We start from the raw sequence: 24,699 nt of genomic DNA, 5'->3' as shown, positions 1-24,699 counted from the left end.
GGGCGTGGAAAGGGCGATGGCAATGCTGTGGCATTTTAAGTAAAATTTTATAGAGCATACCTTGCGGGTGTTTTTGCAGTTGCTAACGATGTGTGTATGTGTGTGTGTGTGACTAGATGGGCGGGAGTTTCGAAGGGGCGGGGCAGGAAAGGTGTCGGAGAGCTGAGGAATGTTACTGATGACGTCGCTAGACGACGACGAATTAAGTGTTTCGTTATTGTTGCTGGATGGGTTGTGCAACGAAGCGTGTTGCAGTCCTTGCCGTTTACACACAGACAGGCGACAAATTGGTCGAAATTGTTCTAACTTAAAAGGGAATTAAGGGATTTAAATTTAAAGTCATGTAAAAAGTATTGAAGACTAATTTTTTCAATATTATTTATACAAAAATTATGAATCCAATAAATGGTTTGTGGTCAATTGTGGTTTAAACAGAAAATCTATAGACTTGTGCTTTTCGTTTTAAGCTGCTTTCATAAAAAACGTAAATAACAACCTTCAGCTCAAGATTTATTGAAAATAAAAAATGATCTTTAATACTTTTATTTTCCAAATCGTCAAACAAAGTGATAATTTAACATTTTATAAAACTTGTACAGAGTCATTTTTATACATGCTAAAACCTTGAATTGGCTGCCTTTGTCGCCTGTCTGCCAATTGTCTGGCCGAGTCCAAGTGTCTAAGTGAGTTTGTCTGCCAGTCACTGTGAGTGCGTGCGACTCCTTTGCTTTCACAGCCCGAGTTCCTTTGGCCCTGTGGACTTCAGATCCAGCATTTGCTGTTTCCTTTTTGGCTGAGGAAATGCATTATCCACTTAGAAGGCAAGAGGGAAAAAGTGCCTCGCTGGGTTAGCAGCTACTTAGCGCGCCAGAAACAAAACGCACCGAAGCCAGACAATCGCAGAGGAAGGGAATTCGACTCCGGGATGGATACTTCATTAAACTTGTGCTAATTCTCAACACCTTTGATTGTGTGTTCTCACCCACTCACAGCATAAAAACCTATTGACACGCACACACAAAGCAATTGCACCTAGGACGCTTGTCCATTGATAAGGTACAGAGTAAAAAATTATATATACCATCGTTTGAGCCAAACAATTTAATCTATAATCTATACAAAATCATTATTAATGCAATATTAATACTAAAGTAATATAAATAATAGTTCCTACAATTCGTTTCAATATTTTATGAAAATAAAAACAATTCTCTAAAGAGGAACAAATTTTTATGATCTTGAGAAGACATATTTCTGTGTGTACCATGTCTTCGGACAAACACTTCAACTCTAATGAGGCAACTTTAAGTGTGCTAAACTTTCACCTGGAGGGACCAAGTTGTTGTGTGGTCTGCTCCGCAAATTGTGTGTGATGCGAGCCGTGAAGATAAAGCCCAAAACGCAGACAGAGGCGGAGACAGATCCGGATACCGATATGCGGGGTGTGGGATGTGGGGTGTGGGCAACCACTTTGGGAGTCACGTGCAGCTGCTTAGCATTCGACAAAGCAACCACCATCAAACCAACCACCAAACCGAAGTTTCAACTCCCCCACATTATCAATATGTGGAGTGGGCGCGGAGATCCATCCGTTCAATCTCAGTGATTGACATGCGGGCTCTCATGATACGCATCACATTTCGAGCCAGCATTTAAATTACAAACCAGAAATCACGGCATTAACTTTAATACAAGATTTGGGGGAACGAATTGGTTTTGCTTCAAGACAGTTTTATAGAATTGAGCAAGGGAAATGCATGAAGACGTCTGATAAATGGAATAAAAAGGTTATAAGCTTTTCGCATATCCAAAATGTTGTTTTTACAATATTTTTCCGAATTAAATTCTGTAAATTAAATTAAATATCGATTTAATATTCGACGGGATTAAATGTATACAAAACAAATTAAATGGAGAAAACACTAGTAATAATAATTAATAAGCAAACCTGGAAATAAAAGTGAAAAGATACTACATCCTTGAGTTTTAAATTCACTATCTTATTAAATTAGATAATATAAAGAAAAGTATATTCAATACTGCCCGTTTTGTACCCTAAATACTTTGTTAACTGTTTTAGTTCGACTTTTTCACATAAGTTGATCCCAATCCAAGTTTTTGCTTCATCAGCCCAAAAGTAAGGCATATCCTTGCAAGTTAAGTCGAAGTGAAAGCCGGGCTGCATTTTCCGTTACCCCCTCCAAAAAGTGCAATCAATGCCAGAAACAATGAGCGAACAAGATGAATCGTTGCGCTGACTTTTAGCAAAATTTAATTCAGCAAAGTTATGACAAAGTTTTCGTTCAGCGCCTGCATGTTCAACTGTCAACGTTTGGCCATCAGCTTTACCCTCTCCCCTATTCGTTTTCCACTTTCTCACTCTCCCGTTTTCCCGCTTTTCTTCATTTTCCATTGCAATGTCAGGCCGAGAGCCGTGTCCTGCAGGAAGCTTTCTTGCTGAGCCGTTTGTGATATGCTGCTTAGCGCTCGAGGATTTGCCAAGCCGCTTTTGTGTTTGGAATATTTGAAAACGCGTTTTACTTTTTTATGTGCTCCGATTTTGCCTATAAGGAGCAAAATCTTTTATTTTTCTTCCTCTTGTTGTGTGTAATGCAAATGCCAAGGAGCTCAGCACAAGGGTCTCACATTTCAAATGATTCATGTACACAAAAAAAAAGGTTACAAAGAAGTGAAAAAAAAAATATTTTATATAGCTTAAATAGAAAATTTATGTGTATAAGCTTGGAAATATTATAAGAATTTAAATTTGGAAATATTATAAGAATTTTAATCTGGAAATATTATAAGAATTAAAATTTGGATATAATTTAAGAAATTTTTTTATCGTAACAGAAATCAACAAATTTTAATAAAATAATTCTAAGGAAATATTAATTTTCAAGTAGTTTTCATGTTTGTTTTCAAGTGCATCCAAACTAAGATTTGGCTTAAAATCAAGCGTTTATTTATTCTCCCTGATTTTTCTCTCTGTGTGGGCAGGGCAAACGTCTTAAAAGCTTCCGGGCCGCCCTACATGGCATCACCCGTTTTGGATTACACACACATGACACCCAGACAATCAATAACCATTGACAAGCCACAAACGGCAACAACAAAACTGTGTAAGACGGGGATATTTAGTTGTGAAATCCGTCAGCCCCCGAAGTATGCGTCGAATTCCTCTTTATGGGTCCTCAAACTGCAAATCGTCGACGTAGACGATGACATCCATCGAATGCCATCTTATTTCGTTTGGAGACTTTCAACTTTCGTGGCTTTTTCATATGATTTGATTACATTTTCGTTTATTTTCCTGGGGTTTTCTCGTCGGCTGCACTAAGTTCAATTGACAATTGAAATACAATATTTTTATTTGTCCGCAGCAGACAGACGAAAATCCTTGCTGTCATAATAATATGAATATTATTTGCGTCTGGGCTTTTACCCAAAAACGATTTGATGTAATGGCTCGAAAATTTATGCTAGGGTATTGAATGATATTTGGGGATTATGGGTGCTCACTGCACATTTGCCAAATCGTAAATCGCCGAATTTCCATTTATACTTAACGATATTGCTTTTGCCACTTGAAACCTTTTGAATTTTAAATAACGCTCTCCTCTATAAAATTTATATAAATTTTGTTTTTAATGTTTAACTTAAACTTTAACTGATTTATCCCTTTTAAAATTATGTTTGTAAATATTGGTCACAAACATCATTGACTTAAAAAATCTTTAAATATTTATAGTAAAAAAACTAAAATGTACTATTTAAAAAATTAAGTTATTTAGGTAGGGAATTCTTTTCTGTAATCTGTAACCATCAGAATCAGTCTTTTCCATTCGTTCTATTAAAATAATACTTGTTAATGTTAACATCCATTCCAGATTGCCGGTAACTCGATCTTCGTTAAAGTAAGCTGGCAAGTTAAGTGCTTGCCTTTTTCCAGCACCTCTTTATCTGCCAACGCCCATCAAACTCAGCAATGAACTTTAGATTTTAATAAAGTGCTCACTTCACAGTGCCCCCCTGAAACTCACGCGCTTTAATGATGAAAAAAAAGGATAGTCTGGGCGCTAACTAACACTGAAAAGCGTGTATCCTTTTGAGTGCGCGAAAGGAGGTGCAACAAAAAAGAATCAACTAAATGAATATGTGTTGCTTGCACTGGCTGGCAGCTTTGAAACTGCATGAATTAATGCCACAGCAATGGGGCGGCGGTGGAGAAAGGGGCGTGGCAGGGGCAGGCGCATGGAGGGGGAAGCAGGTTGCAACATCAAAAGCAACGGCGGCCAACCGACCAAATCCAGCGACGGCATCGTCATCGTCATCGTCGTCGTCGCCGTGGAGTGTTCCAATTAAACTCAACACGTCAAACAACAGAGGCGGACATCAAGTATACGCCACGCTGTGCTGCTGTTGGCATTGGCCATGCCGCTCGTCGGGATCTGGGCTCTAACGATATACTCGTTAGTCACGCGGTTAAATTTCACATGGCGCATCTTTTTAGTTTTAAAGCTATACCCGCCATAATGCCGGCATTTGTGAATACAGTGGATATCGGTACAGTATGCACAGCCGCAATTATACCTTATGTTTTAAAAGAGTAAAAAGGGCTTTCTCCAATTTTTTAAATTTAATATTTCGTGTTTCAATTTTAGCATATCATTTGGTCATTTTAAGATTTATAATTGTTAAAAAAAAGGTTACTTGGTAGAAACTTCTACGATCAATGCTAAATGGTATTAACAAAATTATAGTGATCTTGTTTAAAGAACTCTAATATTCTGAATCGATCTTTATTAACGTTTTGAAGATATTTCTTTTTATGATTTCATTTTGAATAGAACAGTATATTTTTAAACCAATAATCATTGTTGTATTGTGTGTCATACTCTTTTAAGGTTACTTATTTGAGCGAATTGAAGACATTTCGAAAACGTCTTACCCAAAAATTCTAGTAATCCTGATGGCGTGTTCCAACGACTTAAACAAAATGACGCGTAAGTTTCAGGCATATATAATGTGCCTGGCAAAGGGGCGATATCTAGTGTAGTTTTTTTTAGCATTTTTCTCGCTGCGCGTGTGTGGCATGTTTTGATGGCTTGTAACTGCTCAACTGCTCATGCATATTCATGCAAAACGGCAGCCAGAGCCAGAACCAGAGCAAACGAACGTCGGGATTGCTGTGGGGCTGACTGCAAATCAACGCGGCCACAGTCAAGTGCTCACAAGGATGTCATCGAGGACTTCCTGGCCACCAGTGTCTGCCGCCTGCATTCCGCAGTCTTAGCGCTAAGGCAGCTGTTGCCGTCAATTTTCGTTGTCGGAATACATGAATATGCAAAAGGCCACTGCGAGCCGCGACTCCAACTCAACTAACTCACTTGATGAGACAAAAGGTTGTGGCTTGCATTTGCTTCTTGGCAAAAGGCAATCAATGGCCCAAAGCTGACGCTGAGTGGCTGGAGAGCTCTCGGAAAATCTTAGAGGAGCTTCGCACTTTTACCAGAGCAAAAACTAAAGTTTAACATTATATCAATGTTGAACTATTTAAATAACTTACATATTTCGAATACGAAAGCTTTCCAAAAACTCTGATTGGCCACATATTTCTATTAAATAACTTAATAGTAGAATGTTCTTAAATAAATGTATTACTAAAGCAAAGCAAACAGCAAAAGAACAAAATTCTCATTATTACTACGTAACTTATTATTTGTAAGTCTTATTTAGTTTCAAAGAAGAAACATACAAAGCAAAATTGACTTATTTTTATGACAAGTGGCCCAATTAAATGCATATATTTGTAAGCTCTGAGAATACGTTATACAAACAAACTTGTTAAATTATTATTATACAATACAGTTACTTATGGTGAACAGTAGGGGACTAAAAAAATGCACAGAAATATTGTAATTGATGTTGAAAAAGGATTAAAAGCCTATCCGACAACGAAATCTGAAGTGGTTCCCGTGACATCCCATTATAAGCCTGATATTATTATTTATTTCCTGTGCATTCATTTATTTGCATGACAAGAGCATCAGATTATCCCACAGATATTGATATATGGGAATCGGAAGACCATGCTGGGACCTCAATATTATTGAAGTTTAGTTGTACCTGTCGTACCTTAATATACATAGTTTCATGTCCGCATTTCGAATGCATTAAAATGCATGCAAAAAGTTATGTATGCGTTCATATAAAGTCTTGCGAAGAAGCAGCAGAAGGAACTTAAATACTTGTCATGGCAAATACTTCGATGTTGTTGCTGCTGGCATGCTGATGTTGCTGCTGTTGCCGTTGCTGTTGCCATTGCCATTGCTGCTGGGCAACAAGCAAGGAGCAACATCCTTCGGAAGTGGCAAGCAAATGTGTCTGTCAGCGTGCCTGTATGTATGTGCATGGTGTTGTTGTTGTGCATTATGTTGCATTTGCAATGCAAATGCTTTTGTGCTTTTTGTTGATGTCGCTGCGACAACGACGACGATGAGGCTTATGTTGCTGCTACTGCTGCTGCTACTGCTCCTGAGCCTTTTATTTCTTTATTGTGGCTGCCACATTGTGCGTCTATTCAGCAATAAATGCATGTGTGTGCGTCTCTCGTAGAGAGTGTTTCATTGTGTGCGTATTTGCATTTGCTTTTTGCTGTTTATATTTCTAATAAAAATTGTACGTTATTTTATGCTTCGATGCACTACACTAGGCATATTCAATAGGGGAAGTTAGTGCTGTTGTCGTGAGAATCTATACAAAAAATTATTGCAAAAAAATCTTCTTATATTGTCCTTTATAGCAAGATCTGACGCTTTTGATTAAAATATTTTAAAATTTATATTATATCAAAAGTAAATATATATGTATGTAGTAATACTAACGGGACCTATTAATAAAGAGTGTAAATAGCTTTAACTTGCTGTTCTAGGTTGCCAAATAAATAAATAAATAAAGCATAAGGGTCTTATAACTTTTAAATACAGCAATCGACAGCCAGTACGTGCACTTTAATCAACTCATGATAGAGAAATATATTTTTTATAATATGCTATAATAACTATTTCTGGTTTCTGCCCTGCAGCAAAATAACAATTTATCACGCAACCATATTTGTCAACTTGGGATAACGAATAAAAAAAAAAATTTTTCCGACGGAGCAAAACTCTAGGCGGAGTGCGTGAGGGCGTGGCTGGAAAACCCCCCTCTTTCTGGGGCAAAGCAACTGGCTGATAAACACAAACAAATGTGGGCGACAACAGCTCGAATAGGCGACGGAAAATGGTTGGCGTTGTTCTCGTTTCGCTTTCCGCGCAGTTCCCGTTGCATTCCATTAACATTACAAATGTATTCATTGTTCGCAACAGGCAGCGGCAGCAATGACGCCATTATGTGAAAATGTGACAAGTGATAGAAAGGATAATGCCGCCCCCCTTGTTCCTACCCCCTGCATTTTGCACCCTTCGTCACGAAGCATGTGAAACTTTTTTCCTTTGCTGTTGTTTTTGCTTCTTTATGCGCAAGTGGCTTTATTATTTGTTTTTCCCGCTCGCACGCTAATATTGCCAGATATGTGTGTATATATGTGGTGTCTGGCTTACTGCAGATGCTGCACGGCAAACAAAAACAATAAATGGAGCGAAATTTATTTCTGGAAGAAGTCTTAATACCCTCTTAATCATTAACCTTAAAACTTTACGCCTGATTTCCAAAAATAGTAAAAGAATTGGGAGATTTGTTAAACTTTTTATGATTCAGCTTCGATTTGTTATCATTTAATATTTTTTATTTTTGCTTCGATAATTTCCATTGATTGTCCACACTTAATAGGTTACGAACCATTTTCTCTTAAACTACATTTAATTCATTGTCAAGAAGAACTTTTTGTTGAAATATATTTTAGTAAATTTAGCGGCTGTCATTTTCTTTCAGCTTAATGATTATTTTATATTGTTTCGAAAAATTCCTGAAGGTATTTTATATTTTATTATATGATTATATTATCTTTATTATTATTACTTAAAATAGTGTTTCAAAAATTTTGAAAATAAATGCTTAATTTTGTTATTTACCATACTTAATATTTATTGCCAAAAACTTGTTTTCTAGTAAAGGGACTTTTTGCTCAATAGAAGAGTATCGAAAACTAACAACAACAATCGTGAAAGGATGACAAAATCACAGAATGCCAAATTGTTTTCCTATTATTGTTGCCATTGTTGTCGCTGCCATCATCATCAACATTGTTGTAGTTGTAGTTGTATTTGTAGCTGTAGTCGTAGTTGTAGCTGGTGCTGTTGTTGAGCTTATCGTTATTTAAATTAGCATTACAATGCACTCACACTGGCACACACACTGCGTGACATGGCAACCATATTGTTGCTTTGGGAGTTGTTTGGTGCAACGCAGAAGAGGACAATTTTCCAACTAGGTTGCACTCCCATGACTTCCCAGCCCAACCTATTTCATCCCACCCACTCACTCCGGGACTCTTTTGTGATTCCTTCCGATTGTGTCGCAGCGTTTAATAAATTTTTAATTAAATTCGAAATGCTTTGAGAGCGATAGACAAGTAAACAAGTCAAATAAAATCAAATAGACTTTGCATGCATGTTTTCGATGATGTTCGCTTTGTTATAAAAAATTGTTAGAGAGGCATCTAAAAACAATATCATCAATAAATCAATTCTCTCGATCCGATCTGCATGTTAAATTGCCAACCATTAAATTGTTGTATGATGTGCAATTTTAAATTTAAACAGCTGATTTCCTTGCTGAAAAACAAGTTAAGGATGAGTAAGCCCCCGACGCGTTTGAATAAGAAAAGCTCCAAGAATGGAAACGAAAACATTTATAAATTTCACACAACAATGGCATAGAAATAGCACAGGAGATGCCAATTGATGGACGCACAGATACACACGAGTACATAAAATGTGTCTAAGCAACAATTTGGCATTATCCGCCTTTGTGCAACCCGTACAAATTTGGAAAACTCCGATACGGAACGCTGGAAAAAGGAAAAATCCACTTTGATATTATGCAATCGTGCATGGCGAAGGAGTTAGATTGGTGCGATCTGTGGGAGCTCACTGCAAAGTGATGGCGTACAAAAGGGAAAACATTATTCATGTTCGAAACCAATCGCATAGAACCCACCACCCACCTTACTGCTCAGACAGGTGTGCAAAATAGCTGACAAATATTTCACAGATGTCACCTTTTTACGGTCATTTGCTGGCACGGAGCTCGAAGTATGTCAATAATTGGCGAATTACTAACTGAACTTTACTTCTATTACTTTATTTCTGATTTTTCAAAAGCGGTTTAATGTATTCAGACTTAAATTTGAAGCCGAATGGTCAATTTCTGGATGATTTCGATTTGTGGAGAATTAATTTGAAGGCAAGGCATCAACTTCTTTATGGACCGGCGGCAGGGTCACCTGCTGTAATCGGCTTTGGCTCTTAAGAAGATTCATTGTCCGATTCAGCAGACCATCGACAGCGTCATTATACGTCTTTCCTAAATCCTGCACAGCAAAATAAGTTATTAGAAATGTTATGAAATGAGGAAAGCAAAATTACTCCGGCTAGCCGAAGCTTATATACCCTTAAGGTATCACAACAATTGATTCATGATGCTGACCACGGGTATAATGTAACGTAATATCTGCACGGATTACCCTAAATTGTTCCGAAGTGATTTTGTTAAAATCCGATGTAATCGAGTTCAGATCTTCTTTGACCTTATCTATAGCTCTTAGGACCGGCGAGGTAGTAGGTTCTTCACGAGCAATGCGTGCAGACATGGCCACCTGAAATGAAGTTTTACATTAGAAATTCACATAACCGTCGTCCCCTTTCGGATTTGAAAATTTAACTTACTGCTAACAGGGCGAACAGAAGAAAGATGACTGCAATTTTTGCCATTTTGAGTATGGTGTTTTTTAGTGATACGGAGTTCTGAACCGGAGAACGTTGTCTTGTGAACTGATGGAACGTCTGATTTCCTACTCATAACGACACCTCGTTTTACGTCGCAGCCGGGCCGACAGACACATTTATATGTATTTTTAAATACCTAGTGATTTCTGTAGAGCCCCAGAATGAATTTGTATTTGCATTAATATAGTGCTGATTTCCAATGTGATAACTAATATAAAAATTATATGTAAATTAATTAAATTATTAAATTTCAAAATAAATTCATCAAGGGGAACGATATGTTGTTACAAATCTTTATAGAATATAATTAATATGAAGCTTGGCTTCATTTAAAAATCGATTCGTCAAAAACCCTCAATCTTCGAAAGCCCACTGCCAGTCCCAAGATTGTATAATAAGTCCCAATGCCTGAAAAACAGCAAACCATTCTTTTAAGCCCCCATTGTGGAAGGTTGGAATATAACTTGTATGGTTTTTAGCAATCAAAAAACTTTGGTGCTGAGCAGTTGTTTTACTTGAGGCACCCATCGAAAAATGTGAGTATTTTCGAGTTTCTGTTGTTGTACGTTGTTTTAAACTCCTTAATATTTTTTTTTTTATAAAAATGGAACCAAACCTTGGCGTTTTAAAAATGATGCGTGGAGCAAAATTCATTGCGCGCTCCCCAATAAGAATGATTTCCATGGGAACTGAATTTTAAAGATTTATTAGGCACATTTGTGGTGGTTTAATTTAAAGCCAATCCATGAACGTCTTAATGGGCTGGGGGCAAGGTCACCTTCTGGAAATCGGCGCTGCCTTGAGCAACACCAGCCTTTACCTTCTCCAGAGCATCAGCGGCAGCTTCACCAAACTTGCTTGTGAATTCCTGTGTAAGAAAAGAAGCGATTAAAAAGGGTTCTTAACGGGAAAGGAAGTTTAGTTCTGCACGCTGTCCAAAATTTTTGTCCACTCTGCATGGGTATAACATTTTCATGAATTACCTTAATTTGGGGAGAGTCGGCTAAGTCTTTAAGGTTCTGTGCAATCTTCTCAAGACCTTCTTTGGCCTTGTTGAAAGCATCGTCGATTGGCGAAACCGTGGGCTCCTCGCGAGCAATGCGGGCAGACATGGCCACCTGAAACCAAAGTTGCACATTAAAACGCTTGTCTTTTGCCGAATTTCCAACTTCAACTTACGGCGAACAGGGCGAACAGGAAGAAGATCACTGCAAACTTTGCCATTTTGAGTTAGGGTTTTTTAGTGCTACGGAGCTCTGAACTGGAGAACGTTGACTTGAGTACTGATTGAACGTCTGCCAAACTACTCATAACGACACCTCGTTTTGCGTCGCAGCCGGGCCGAATTTGAGCGCGGCTTATCGCCACTAGGAAGGCCGAGCGTTTAGGGCTCCGCAACTGACCCGTGATAAGCGTACTTTTTTCCGTCGCATGCTGTGGGCTGGCTTTGATCGGGAATCTCTAATTCGGTTTGCTTACAGATGATAGCGTTTGTGTGAAACCACAAACACATTGAGAAAAATTCGTTTATTTTAGGACAAATTTTTTAATTTCTGGGAAAATGACCTAAATATAGTCCTAACGATGAAACATTTTAGGGAAAAATGTAGCCATGTAGCCTAAGTTATTATTAACGTGAATTGTTCTTTAATTTATTTTTTATTTTTGCCAATATATTTTAAAACACATTTTTAAAAAGTTTTCTTTTGATATTTTTTAAATTATTAATTATATAAGCTTTGCTATTCTAAGATTGTATATAAATAATGTGTCAATTTATTACGTATATAAATTCTTTTTTTCTAATTGATATTTCTATCAAATTTAAATTAGTAGTTAAAAAACTTAACAGTTAACATTTCTCCCCAAGTGTATTTTAAAAGATATGCATATTTGTTTTTTTTTTGTGTATTTTTTCAAAGTTAACTTTTTTTTCTAAAAGGCGGCTTAGATTTGTTTTATTTTCTTTTTTAATCATTTTTATTGTTGCTTTGGCAGCATCCGTCACGGAAAAGCACGTGGCAAATGGTCTCATGTTGATAAGCAGTTTTTTTGAAATTCTTGATAAGACGCCCCACATTTAAGTAATTGTGCTAAGTCATCATCGTACTAGTATTAAATTAAATACACAGTACAACACGGAAAAATTTTAATAGCGAGTTATGCCAAAATTAATTCTCTTATTTCGATTATAAGTCAAAAACCGCGACAAAGTTTACTAAACTTAGAGGGGTAACTTGAGCACGGCGAACTCTTCTGTTAAAGGGTAACCTAATCCACTTTATAGGCTTAATTACTTTTAAACTGCGGAAAAACCTAAAGATCTCGTAAAATAGAGTACACTGTAGCTCACCTCCAGGGGTTAAAGCTTTTAATTCCGTTTGCTTAAATAGTTTATATATATGTATACCTTTTGTGAATGATTTGAATAAATGACAAACTGAACTGATGAAAAGTACAGTTCGCTGATCTCGACAGACAGACAGATAAGGCGTGAGTTTACTGCCCGGATTTCACTAAAGATTATATAATAATTTGAAAAAGTCAATGTTTTTGTTGATGCTGAAACAAAAATTGCAATCGGCAACTTTCACTTTGGCTTTAAAATTATTGCTTTAAGAAGCTGTCTTATATATACATTTAATTTAAATGGTAGATATTTAAAAGTCAAAAAATACAAAACTGAAAAAAATTAAGGTCTCGAATGATTATTTAACAGACTTTTATGTTGACAAGTCACATTGGTAAAATTTTCGCATTATTTTGATAGTTGAGTTACGGTTTGTTCATACGCCCACCAAATAACAAGGTTAAAAAACAGCTGTTTTACGCTACCATGGGTTAAGCGAGTATCATATTTATATAATTATGAAAAGTTAATACAAAAACTTGTGCATTTTGTTAGGAGAATGCTTCTAAGCCATTTTGGCTATAACTTTACGCCTATATTCAAGAGCAATCCATTACACAATAAATGTGAAGTGCGACGTTTAAGGGGTTTCCCAACCGAACTTGGCAGCCAGATGCTCGGTTGGTAACAACGAACTAAGCAGCGAACAGGGCTCAAAGTGGATGACTTTATGCCTCGTCTTGGTGTTTGCTCCAGACACAGACACAAACAGACCAAATTAAGTGGCAGCGGCAGTCTAAAGCACCCAGCTCCCCAGAACCACTAATAAATTTTCATTTGGCGCTATGAAAATATTTAATTGCAATTTCGCCAAGTGGCTGGAACTTGGTCCAATGGACCGGTCTGCCGGCTGGACGGGTTGAAGTTCTCCTAGGGCACCGAACTGAGGATGTGCTCCGGCACGGGCGGATGACATTGGGGCAGGGGCGGGCCCAGGGTGGGGTAGGTTCGCAGACGGAGGAGCTCCAGTATCGTCTGCAATTCCAGCACATGGGCGTAGTGGCGGCGCACATTCTCCATCAGCTGACGATGGGTCTTGATCTGCGACATGCTGCGGGTTAGAGGAGTGGTGCTCTTATCAGTACACTCAGAATATTAACAGGCAATTTATCAAATAACATATATTTTGAATAAAAATAAATATAAATTGACCTAAATGTTCGGCATTGTTTTGATGCAATTTAATACTTTTTAATTACTTTAAATGAGCTGATTAATTTTGACTAAAATAAAGAATAATTTCTATTTATACTTACTCAAATTTTTAATATAATATCAGTTATATTTAAACTGAAGGTTTAAACAACTAACAACCTTAAACCATTTTTATATCACCTTTATAAATTATTATTCTGTGAAAAAAACTTTCGAGAAAAGCTAAAAATTACATTTAATTATTTTAAATAAAATTATTGTAAAGTTTAAACCTATCTACTCGATAGAAATACTAACTAAATACACATTTTCGCGAGTGAGGTACAATCTAATACGAAATTTGTATGAACTATGGTAGACATCTTTTTTTGCAGTGTTCGGGTGTACAGTTGTATAGTTCCCGTTGGAGAGGTTATCTTACCGCTCGCGCTGCTCGCGATCCCGCTTCTCCTCCATCATAGTATCGCGCAGAGTGTTCTGAAAAGTGACGTCCACCTTGATCCGCTCGATTTTGAAATCGATGGCGTGATTGCTGCGCTTTACTTCCAGGGTTTGGGCCTTGACCGAGTCGATTTTGATGTTCCTTGGGTGGCAACAGTTTGTTTTTTTTTTAATAGTTAGGGAGCACTTTGAGCAAGCACAACTTACACTCGATCGATGTTCTTCTTGAAGGCGGCTATCTTTTGCTCGATCACTCGTTCGATGGCCCCGCCCATGTACTTCTGGCGCTCGGTCTTGACCTTTTCCCAGTTGCGCAGAATGTTCAGGAACTCCATCGAAACCTTGCACTTCTCGATGGCATCCAGCATGTATTTAAGGTAGGCTATATTGGCCTTGTACAGCTTGTGTTCCCACTCCTTGAAGATCACCTGGCGCCTGAAAACGGCCACCCTCTGCATGGCCTTGATCTTTTTGTTACCGGCTTCCTGAAGGTGTTTAGATTGTTATTGTCTTGAAATGTTTCTCCACTAATGGTTTTACGACCTACCTGTATTTGAAAATTCACATCGTTGATGTCGTCCACGTGCATGAGAACTGTGTTGGTGAGCTTGGTGAACTTACCCAGTACCGAGACTTCAACCTGGCCCTTTGTGAGGGTCAACTGGATCGTCATGTTTCTCATTTTTTCCAACTGCAGTGCAAAAATTCATAATATAGGTAGGATATAAAGTTATAAAAAGTATACGTGTTGGATTTGAATATGAAAGGTCTAACATATTTAATGGAACTGTATAAGAGTTCTTTAGTAACCATTACTGCCCAAAAGTATGCTGTAATTTCATTTCTAGGTAACTATTTCAATTTAACGCTTAACATATCTTATTTATTTTTATATCGCTTTAATTATATTTTGGAAAATAATGCACGATATCGTAGCAAGAAAAATATTTATATTTATATTTAGATCTATTAGAAAACTATTTAAATTTAACTCTTAAGGTATAATATTTATTTTTATATTCCTTTTATTATATTTTTGAAATGTTGCAAGAAATCGTAGCTAGAAAAATATTTATATTAAGATCTATCAGTAACTGAAAACGCAATGGGAAATGAAAAAAGATAGTTTTTAGCTTGGTAAGCGTACTTATAAATGAGAGTTAAAGAATTTCTAAAGTTATATTGGTTGTTTTCTGGCTTAATGCTGCATTTGCAGTGCGGTTAATTGTGATAATAGTCGGTAAAATTAAAATTATATATATACATAAACCCATCTGACCCTAAACTTACGTAAGTTTGTATGCTCTCCTCGGCATAGTGCAGCGTCAACACCTTGGACTCCTTGAGTGCCGCGAGGTCCTTGACGAGGGCATTCAAGTAGATCTGGCTGTCGAGCAGCTGGTACCCAATGCCCTTGATCCGCAGCTCGCTCTCCGTCTTCTGGCGTCGCAGCTTGACGAAGGTGTCCCAGGACTTGGCGTCCACCTGCGGGGGACACTGTTTGGGCTGGTCGAACTCGGCCAGGTAGTTGAGGAACTCGAGGACATCGTCGGCCAAGGGGAACGGTGTGCGATGGCTGGGCTTGCCACTCAGCTTGTTCGCGGCCTCCATGCAGATGAGCATCGAGTTGAAGATCTTGCTGGGCAGCTTGGGCCGTTTCTTGAAGAGCTTGGTCATTTCGTGGGTGGCATGTGGCACCAGGGGCAAGAACTGGCTGCGAAACTGGCGCTCGACGGTCCGATCGCGAGTTTGCTGGGCCTCCAGTCGCGTTTTGACATCCAGAAAGGCCTTTTCGTAGAAGTCCGTGAGATAGCCATATCGCGTCATGTACTCGGTCAGCTTGTCGATGTCCTTGCGGAACATGCTGTACCGCTTTCGCAACTGGACGCGGCCGAAGTTGCTCTGCTCGAGGGTGAGCAGACGCAGTTGTCCCTGTTTCAGGGCAAAGTCGTACTTCAGTTTCGTGACCATCAGCTCGGCCACCCGCTGATTGAGTTTCAGAATGTGGCTGGCCTTCAGGGCCAGCGTTTTCTCCTCGTTTTCGTGCAGGATGCGCAGGTACTTGCGGCGGTCCAGCTCCAGCAGATGCACTGCCTCCTCGTAGGCCCGGTAGATTTTTTGCTCCTCGAGATTGTACTCGTGCGGCTGCTTCTTCTGCACGAACTCCGGCTCGGGGATGTCTTTCTTGATCTCCTCCTCCCACAACTTCTCCAGCACGCCGTCCATCATGACGACGAGGGCTCGAGCCCAGAACTCGGTGCTCCACAGCAGCAGTCTCCCCTTCTTGCCGCCCGTGTCGATGGTCTTGGGCTTCCGCCGGTTGACCGCCTTGATCTCCGAGTCGTCCACCTCCATGATCCGCTTGATCACCTCGTCCTGCTCCAGTCCGGGCATCGTGAGCTCGGGCGGCTGGAACTGGTCCATGTTGAGCAGTCGCAGCATGATGTTCATGTTGTCGTAGATCTTGTTGAGCACCGCGTTCGTGTTCAGCACACTGTCGATGGTGTCCTGCTTGAGTTGCTGCGCCTCGTGGAAGAGCTTGTTGAACTCCTGCTTGAGCGGATCATTGAGGTAGTAGCGTATCTTGCAGTTGTAGTTGAACAGCTGGTTCGACGTGACCAGGTCCTTGTCCTGCAGCTGGAACTCGGGTGCCATGATGTGTTCGTAGACACTGGGTCCCTCCACCACGAACTGCTTAAGTTGGCGCAATCCCTGCTCCGTCTCCTTCTCCTGCTCCTCCTCGCCCAAGTCATCAACTTCGGGGCCAGCTGGTGGTCCATGACCTGCCGCGGCCGGAGCTGCTGGCTGCTCCTCCTCCAGCGAACCCAGCGACAGGCGGAGGTGGTCTTCCAGGTCGTAGAAACGATACTTGTCGAACTCGGCCATCTCGATCTTGCGCCGCACCGAGAAGCTTTCGAAGTTGGCATCGGCGAAGATGGAGCGCACGCGGTAGTTGATGCTCACTGCATCGCGGGTGACCAGGCGCAGGATCCAGTCACGGATGCGGGCCTGGTCGGCAATGGCCCGCTCCAGCGATTCGCGCTCCAGGGCGCACAGCTTGTGCGCCTCCTCGGTGAGGGCGTCCAGCCAGCGGTAGTGGAAGCAGAACTTCTTGAAGATGCCTTGCGTTTTGCCCGTTTTCGAGATGTCATAGTCGATCAGCGCCGTCACCTTGGCCGCGAAGTCCTTAATACTGGCAAACAGCTTGTCCCGCTTCAGCAAATCACCCCTCGTATACTCCTCCTTGACCTCCTGCCGCAGGCTCAGCGGCACAAACATGTCCACCTTGTGGAGCGTCTGCTCCACGTAGCAGGCAATGCCCTCCTCCACGGGCAACTGCAGGGCCACATTCTCACGCACAAAGTCCGCCAACGAGGGCAGTCGCATCACCCGCAGGCTCTTGTTTGCCAGCAGAATCAGCAGGTATCTATGTATAATTTATATATTATAATAAAACCATCATCCAGTTGAAGCCAGATACCCACTTGGAATTGAAGCACTCCTTCACCCTGAGTATAAACTCCGTTTGCATGCCTATGTTGAGGAATCGGCAGATCATGAACGGCTTCTTGGCCCGCTTGTGCTGCTTGAAGTGCACCAGGATGCCGCCCAAGCTCCAGGTGACCAGATGTTTGGTCATGCCCACGCCCAGGATGTAGCTAAAATGTCCCGACTTCGTGGAGGCGATCCACTGCAATTCGTCCCGTTCGTTCAGCGCGAATTGGTCGAAGTTGAAGCTGTTGTACTCGGTGGCCACGATCTCGATCACCGCCCACCTGCCCACCGGCGGCTGGACGCAAAAGAAGCCGTACTCCCTGGGCAGCACATACTCTCGCCTGTGCAGGCGCCGATCCTTGCCCCAGTTGTAGAGCCACAGTTCGGTGGCGAAGCCGGGTCGCTTCAGGTTGTGATTCCTGTTGATGAAGACCAACAGACGCGGTCCGTCGGCCAGCAGGAAGGTGTGCACGAACACCTGGGTCAGTTCCGGCTGGTCCAGCTCGAAGTAGTGCGTCAGCTTGTGCGGCCTGGTATCCACCTGGACGACATGCAGCGACTTGGTCTGGTCCTGGAACACCAGCCAGCTGTCGTTGTAGTCCAGTCCGACCACGGCCGCCGTCTCCATCTTCAGTTCGCACAGCACATGCGGCAGGTTGGCCCGCTCAAAATGGATGAGCACGATGCGGGCGTCCAAGGTGCCCACGGCCACCATGGCCAGACTGCGGTGGTTGCCCATGGCCGAGGACCCCGGCACCGAGATCTCGCACAGCGTGTGGCCCTTGGCCAGGTCCAGCATGGCCAGCCCGTCATCGTACATCGCGCACACGCACTCCTCCTTAAGACCCGGCAGTATGCGGAAGGTGAGCACCGGTCGTCCCGTCGGCACCACGCACTCCAGCGAGACCGCCCCACTGCGATCGATCATCACCTGGTCAATGTGACCCGGACGACGCTCCGCGTAGGCCTCCCCATTCGTGTTGCTCAGGAAGCGGACGACCTCGTGCAGACGAGCCTCCAGCTCCCACTCGACCTGGAATTAAATTAATTAATTAAATTAACTGCGGTAGCTTCAGTCTTAGGACAACTAAAAATACATTTCAATTTCGTAAAAAATAAGGTGGGAGTAGGATTAATTTTTTGATTTTTTTTTTTTTTAAATAATGTACAATATTATAAGAATGTTGTGTCTAAACTTGAAGTCGGTCGGAGACAAATTCACGAAGGTACTTCTCTCTTAATTTATTCACGATAGCTGTTATAAACAAAGGTACTAGTCAATATAAAGTAGATATTTGACCATAAATTATATGATTAGAAAAGTATAATGTAGTATAGTGCTTCATAGACGCAATCTATAATTATTAATGTGCCTCTAACCTAAATTTGACTTAATTTCTAGTTACATCGGGTTCGTAGTCAAATATATGTTCCCATAACAATTATTGTAAATGGTTGACCGATTTGTATTTAATTGATATTGGCTCTTACTGTAAGTTTTCTTATTGTAGTTTTATAGCATATATATATTTCATATAACAAAAAAGTCAATACGATGATTGTAATCAAATTACAGTACGTTAAGGCTTTGCAAACCTACATATAGCTTACATATATAATTCATTTAAGAAAAAATTATTACTTTAGTTCGACCATATATCTAGCTATGTTTGTCCTTTAAATGAATCAATAGGTTCTTTCTAAAATATTAATAGAAAAATGATATATTCAATACGATAAATAAAATAAAAAAAAATAACCATAATGACTTTAAATGAATCGATCGTTCTGTTTTTAAATACTAATGGTATGAAGATATATTCAATACGACAATTGCAATCAAACCTACCTTGTAGACCCCTGCCTTCTTCTTCACATAGACGGCGCCCGAGCTGTTCCAGATGATGAACCCGGATCGGTGTAAGGTGAGGCCATGGTGACGGGGGAACTTCTCCGCATTCTCATCCTCGTCACTGGGGCGCCACTGGGGCCTCAGGGCGAAACAGGCCACGTCGACGATGTGCAGGTGCCCAAAGTCGTTGGTGGCGTACAGACAGTTGTCGTCGCCAAAGGTCATGCAGCCGTCGCAGGACTTCAGGTAGTCCTTGCCCAAGTCCACCTCGGCCACCTTGTACAGGAAGGACTCCTTCTCGAAGATGCAGATGTCGTAGCACAGGATGGTCATCTCCTGCTTGTTCAGCTGCACGATGGCGGGCAGATAGGTGGGACCGATGATAATGCCGCGTTCGATGGTGGGCACATTGGTGGGGTGTTCCAGCACCAATGCTCCAGTGCGGTAGTTATAGACGCATATGCAGTAGTCGGGATAGCCGCCCACGGCGATCAGAATGTCGAGCTCCGAAAATCGAATATCGGTGAAGCTTACCATGTGAGCTAAAGGGATTTAATCATTTTCACATATTCAGCACTGATTTAAAGGATAGACAGCTAGACAAACTCACGTGGAATGGAACTGAACCTGGACATATCCGGATAGCGGTACACGTAGATATTGGGTCGCAGGACGGCCTCGGCAAAGGCGAAAAGTGGAAAGCGGTTGTGTCCGGAAAAACAACTGATACTCAGTCCGGTGGCCACCGTCTCCGCCTTGAAAAAACTTACAGCCTTTGTTTGCATGTGGACGAACTTGATCGCATTGCCATTGCGCTGGCACAGGACATCGGGACCGACATTCACGATGGTGTCCTTGTCCCAGACGTTGCACCAACTGTGTTTTAGATGAGTAAGGGCATGTTTCTGTTAAATATTTAATGTATACCCACCAAACCGACGAGATAATATTCATGTTTGAACTGTTCGATGCCTCCGATTTTATAAAATGCTCTTCGACTGCCAGTCAACGAGTTCTGGGGTTGCTAAGATGACTATTTACCTAATGGAGTTTGTTTTGTTTCCCTGGGTAACCATTAACAAAAGGGAGCATTTTGGCGGTAAAATAAAATTTATATGTTGTAAATGGTAAAAATAAGTTATGGACTTAAATCTTGTTCATTTTCTTTAACATATATTTAACTGTAATTACAAACTAATCATAATTCCTTTCTTCTTCGGTAGTAGCAGAATGAAAGTAGAATAGACTAACAACAGCCGGCTTAAAGTTGTTAAATAGTTGTATCAGATGGCTAAAATCGATGTAATAAGGGAGTTTTTAACCATTATTTTCTGTCACCAAATTTCCCAGGCGACAACTTCTCTGACCCAAGTAAATTGTCTGGCCGGCCAACTTCCTCTCAAAAGTACAAACAATAAAAGTGCTGGACTATAAAAAGCCAACGCCTTAGACAGCCGCTGCGCAATTATATTTGTTTGTTTTTTCCCTGGCTGAACGTTACTTTAAAATTTGATGCGGCTTGTTATTTTTATTGCCAAAGCGTTATGGTTAATGGGGTTCCTTTTTTCCTGGCTCTAAGCGGTGATAGGTAATTTTTTTACGGGTCACCGGGGTGTCGTTGTTTGTGTTTGTGGTTGCTATTAAATTTCTGCCAATTACACAATTTCAGTATGTATATTTTATATCAGTAAAGCCATTCTTTAATGCTATCTTTGAATGTTATTACTTATTTTAATTGAATAGCAGGGAGTTAAATTAAGACCTCAGCCGTTTAGAAACATTTACACAATTTACAATTCTCCTCTTAAAAATATCACAGCCTAATGAGGATGAATTAGTTGAAATTGGCTTAAACGCACATAAATTAAATCACTTTGCCATCGATTTATTCCTCGCGGAAGGCAATTAAAACCATTTTAGCAGAGATTTTCATTTACATGGACCCATAAATTTTATTTAAAGCCCGAAATATGTTTAAATAAAATCCTAAAAAGCACGGCTCAACGCCGAAAACTAATGGCTGACAACAAATACATAGAATGCATGTTAAATTGGGCTAACAACGGAAATGGTCTTTAGGCCGCTGGGTCAGATTTGTTTGCTGGCGGAATAAAAACTAATTTGCCGGGCTTACTATTTAAATTTGTTAAACATTTCGCACTCTAACAAATTAGCTTGAAAAGTGTGCAGAGTAGAGCAGAATTTAATATTAATGTGGGGATTTCCCATTCACGAAGAGTCCGACCCGTCGATATGCTAATGAATAAAGAAATGGAAAGTCCCGACGGCCCATGTGGGTAAGGAAACGAGCTGGGACTCTGGTCCTGGGTCAAAAGGGCAACCCCACTTTGTTGGTTCCTTGCCAGACGCTTAGCCATCTGCCAGCCAATTGTGTGGCCTATTCAACTGTTGTTGACAAGACGGAAGGAAGGAATTTTCAGCACATCAGCGCAATCTTTTCTACAAAGTTGCCTTTTTTACGAGGGTCGCTACCTGTGGAGGATGTGCCGTATGCCATCGTGCTCCTGTTGACGTCGTCTGGCCTTTATAAAATATTTATTGCCACCACCTGAATGGCATGTCGAGGTGGCCAACTTTGGCCCGCCTTTGGGATGCTATTTCCCCCCAGGTGGGGTTATTAACATGTTAAGGAGATAAGCAAAAAATTGTGAAAAATTGCCGGTTTCGACGGCCATTTCTCCTGATGCATTGTGAATGGATTCCATGGGTCGGCGCTCTGGAATTTCTACGGGGTTTCTAAATCGCTGCCATTGGGGATGCTTTATTTAAAGACTACTTTTTTAAGAGATTTTTTGTAAGATATTACACATAATTGTGTAAACATTGTATAAATCTGATATTTTCAGTTTCTTGGTTGAAGTTCGACTTCTAAGATTCCGAAAACCTCTTATTTATTTTAAAATAAAATGCAATATACACTTTTAAATGTAAATATTAAATTAAGGGTATTTGACAAATCGAAGTACGTTATTATTGTTTTTATTATTATTTTCAAAATATAAATTTTTCTTTGTTTCTTTATCACTAAAAGTTTCATCTGTGGACTGTCTGAGGCCTTCAACCCGAGGGTCAGTCGGCATGATTACTCATGTTGAACATACACATCCGACGGTAGACACATGTACACAATTATCGGATGACATAACTATAACTGCTGCCAGATGATACCGAATCGGTATTACCAGTGCCCCCGGGAGAGAGAGAGGTATGGTATGAACGGGCTGAGTGCTACTTATGGCACAATAATGATTTACATTGCATAGTTAATGCGTTTTTAATGAGTGCCTGCATGCTATTATAAAAAGTTGTGTGTGCAGCGGAAACTTGTCACCAGAGATTTGAGATTTCCCCGCCGCACAATGGGAAAGTTGCCGGCATTGGCATCGTCATAGTCATCGTCATCGTCATCGTCGTCTTGCCGCAAAGCCGCCTTAAGCGTTTGCAAAAGTTCTGCAGCACTCGAGTCATTAACATTAAAGACATTCCATGTTGCCAACGTGGTGGAGCTGGTGGTAGTGACGGTGGTGGTGGTGACGGTGGTGCAGATGGCGAAAAAGTTCGCCCCTCATATGGGAAGGCGGCACTGCAGGGGCACATAAATAATTGAGTGGCGCCCCAAAGTAGGCAGCAAAGTGCACCCAGCAAACTGCAAACTGCAGACAGCAGGTGCGGCCAGCGGATGTTAAGCAGGGTGGTTGAGTGGGTGGCTCAGTGGGTGGCTGGCCAAATGGAGGACAGCCAAACTGCTTGGTTATGCGAATGCTGTGGGCTGCATTTACTTAAATAGAGAAGCCGCCGGGCCAAAGCGAATGGGCGTGGTCTTGATTTTGGTTTTCTATTCGCTTAAGGATGTTGCATTAAATTAAGGAGAAATTCAAGAGATTTTATCAAGGCAAGGCTGCAGACACAATTTCTAAGAAATTTTCTCAGAAAATATAATAAGCTTTTAGTTGAATTTAAAAATTTGGTTGAAACTGACAAGGTTTATGTGATTCCGAGGTTTGACATTGGGCTATTATTTAAATCAGATAGAAAGGACAAACACATTTATAAAACAATTATATAGTTATATCCTAATGTTTTTCTAATTCTCCTAATGCTTAAAAAACTTTTAAAAATGAAATATCGCACAAAGTCACATTACAACAACAGTAATCATAAATAATTTTTGCTTGAATAGTAATACATTAAGTTTTCAACCAACGAGCTGTTTATGAGCAGTTTGATGCCTGAGTCTCGTCATCACACGCCTCTTTGTTCAGTAGAACTGGCAGCTGATTATACTGTGCTGCTATGCATTACAAGAGCTGTTGTCGCGCAACTCGTTAAATTTCCATCAGGGAGCGTGCTGTGCACCATATTGCCCCTAAATGTCACCCAGCCGACGAGGAAGCTCTTGCAATGAACTCTGATGTCCTCACGTATTCGTATGATATCGATTTGACTTACAAAACCCATACACCCAGACACACTCGCTTAGCTGTCACACATGTCCGTAATTGATATTTTATGAATGAAATGTAAACACTTTTTTTACGATTCCGGGCAGAAGAGCGCCACAATGGGACTAAACTCTAAAATTTATTAAAAATATAATTATTAAGAATATGCTCCTTTTATTAATTGTCTGCTATTGTTGAAGCTCAGTTGGTATTTATTTATTTGATTTACACCGAACCCTGCCTTCAGATTTTCGAGCTTTGATTTGGTAGATTTTTAGTTGGATTTTATTTCTAATAGGATTTGTTTGTTTATGGGCCAAAGATCAGACATTCGCGTTTATGGTTTTATAAAACTAAAGACAAGTAAGCTTGTCTTATCAAACAAACAATGAAAGGCAGAGATCAGAGTTAGCAATTTTCTTATGTTTTGACATTATCTTCCTCTTCCACTCTCTTTTTTTTCCTTTTTTATAATTTGCTACCCTATTAACATAAGTTTAAAATTAAATAATTGTTAAAAGCATGAAAATTTCAAATTGAATAATTGTTAAAAACAATTTTATTTAGGTCATGTGTGCTTCCACTGTTCGCAACCAACTTTGGAGCTTCAAAGTTGTCAAAAACAAAAAGAATTACCAAACTGGCCGGGTCCAGAGCGGTCGTCAACGCCTTTTGGCCTGCACACAATTGCCCAGACCCATAAAAAGCCGAGCGCCGGCGAGCCGTAAAGAGCTCTCCAAAGCACTTTCATACCAATATGTGTAAACCATTAAACTCCACAGGCCCCGAGCTTTTAACCCACAAGACCAAACAGAAATATGTATATTGCATTTAACATACACACATTTACCCTATATGTTTTCAATTCATTTTTGTGCGAATATTAACGATTGGGGAGGAGAAACTGGAATTGTTTACAATGCAAATGCAATT

General features: G+C 40.4%; 3 protein-coding genes across 4 annotated transcripts; all 3 read right to left on the bottom strand.

The window, feature by feature from the left end:
- Positions 1 to 9,285: 9,285 nt before the first annotated feature.
- LOC108146990 (neuropeptide-like 2) lies at positions 9,286 to 10,042 on the bottom strand. Of its 2 annotated transcripts, none has more exons than XM_017273255.1 (3): positions 9,891 to 10,042; positions 9,652 to 9,820; positions 9,286 to 9,535 (listed from the first exon to the last, which is right to left on the bottom strand). In XM_017273255.1, exons 1-3 carry the CDS (start codon positions 9,933 to 9,935, stop codon positions 9,516 to 9,518), a joined length of 234 nt encoding a protein of 77 aa, XP_017128744.1. In that variant the 5' UTR covers positions 9,936 to 10,042; the 3' UTR covers positions 9,286 to 9,515. The 2 variants fall into 2 exon arrangements, with proteins under 2 accessions (XP_017128744.1, XP_017128743.1); XM_017273254.1 differs by having other exon boundaries at positions 9,689 to 9,820.
- A 598-nt stretch (positions 10,043 to 10,640) lies between these two features.
- On the bottom strand, positions 10,641 to 11,258 carry LOC108146991 (neuropeptide-like 2). The gene is made up of 3 exons (XM_017273256.1): positions 11,130 to 11,258; positions 10,934 to 11,068; positions 10,641 to 10,818 (listed from the first exon to the last, which is right to left on the bottom strand). Exons 1-3 carry the CDS (start codon positions 11,172 to 11,174, stop codon positions 10,705 to 10,707), a joined length of 294 nt encoding a protein of 97 aa, XP_017128745.1. The 5' UTR covers positions 11,175 to 11,258; the 3' UTR covers positions 10,641 to 10,704.
- Positions 11,259 to 13,027: 1,769 nt separating this feature from the next.
- Positions 13,028 to 20,330, bottom strand: LOC108146952. The gene is made up of 9 exons (XM_017273207.2): positions 20,235 to 20,330; positions 19,914 to 20,179; positions 19,301 to 19,845; positions 17,442 to 18,484; positions 15,247 to 17,383; positions 14,504 to 14,647; positions 14,164 to 14,441; positions 13,937 to 14,098; positions 13,028 to 13,411 (listed from the first exon to the last, which is right to left on the bottom strand). The coding sequence occupies exons 1-9, from the start codon at positions 20,255 to 20,257 to the stop codon at positions 13,231 to 13,233; spliced, it is 4,779 nt and encodes a 1,592-aa protein (XP_017128696.1). The 5' UTR covers positions 20,258 to 20,330; the 3' UTR covers positions 13,028 to 13,230.
- Between the last annotated feature and the right edge of the window lie 4,369 nt (positions 20,331 to 24,699).

The sequence above is a fragment of the Drosophila elegans genome, unplaced genomic scaffold (assembly GCF_018152505.1).
Source record: "Drosophila elegans isolate 14027-0461.03 unplaced genomic scaffold, ASM1815250v1 contig_208, whole genome shotgun sequence".
Lineage (NCBI taxonomy): Eukaryota > Metazoa > Arthropoda > Insecta > Diptera > Drosophilidae > Drosophila > Drosophila elegans.
This window is presented reverse-complemented; position numbering and strand designations above follow the sequence as displayed.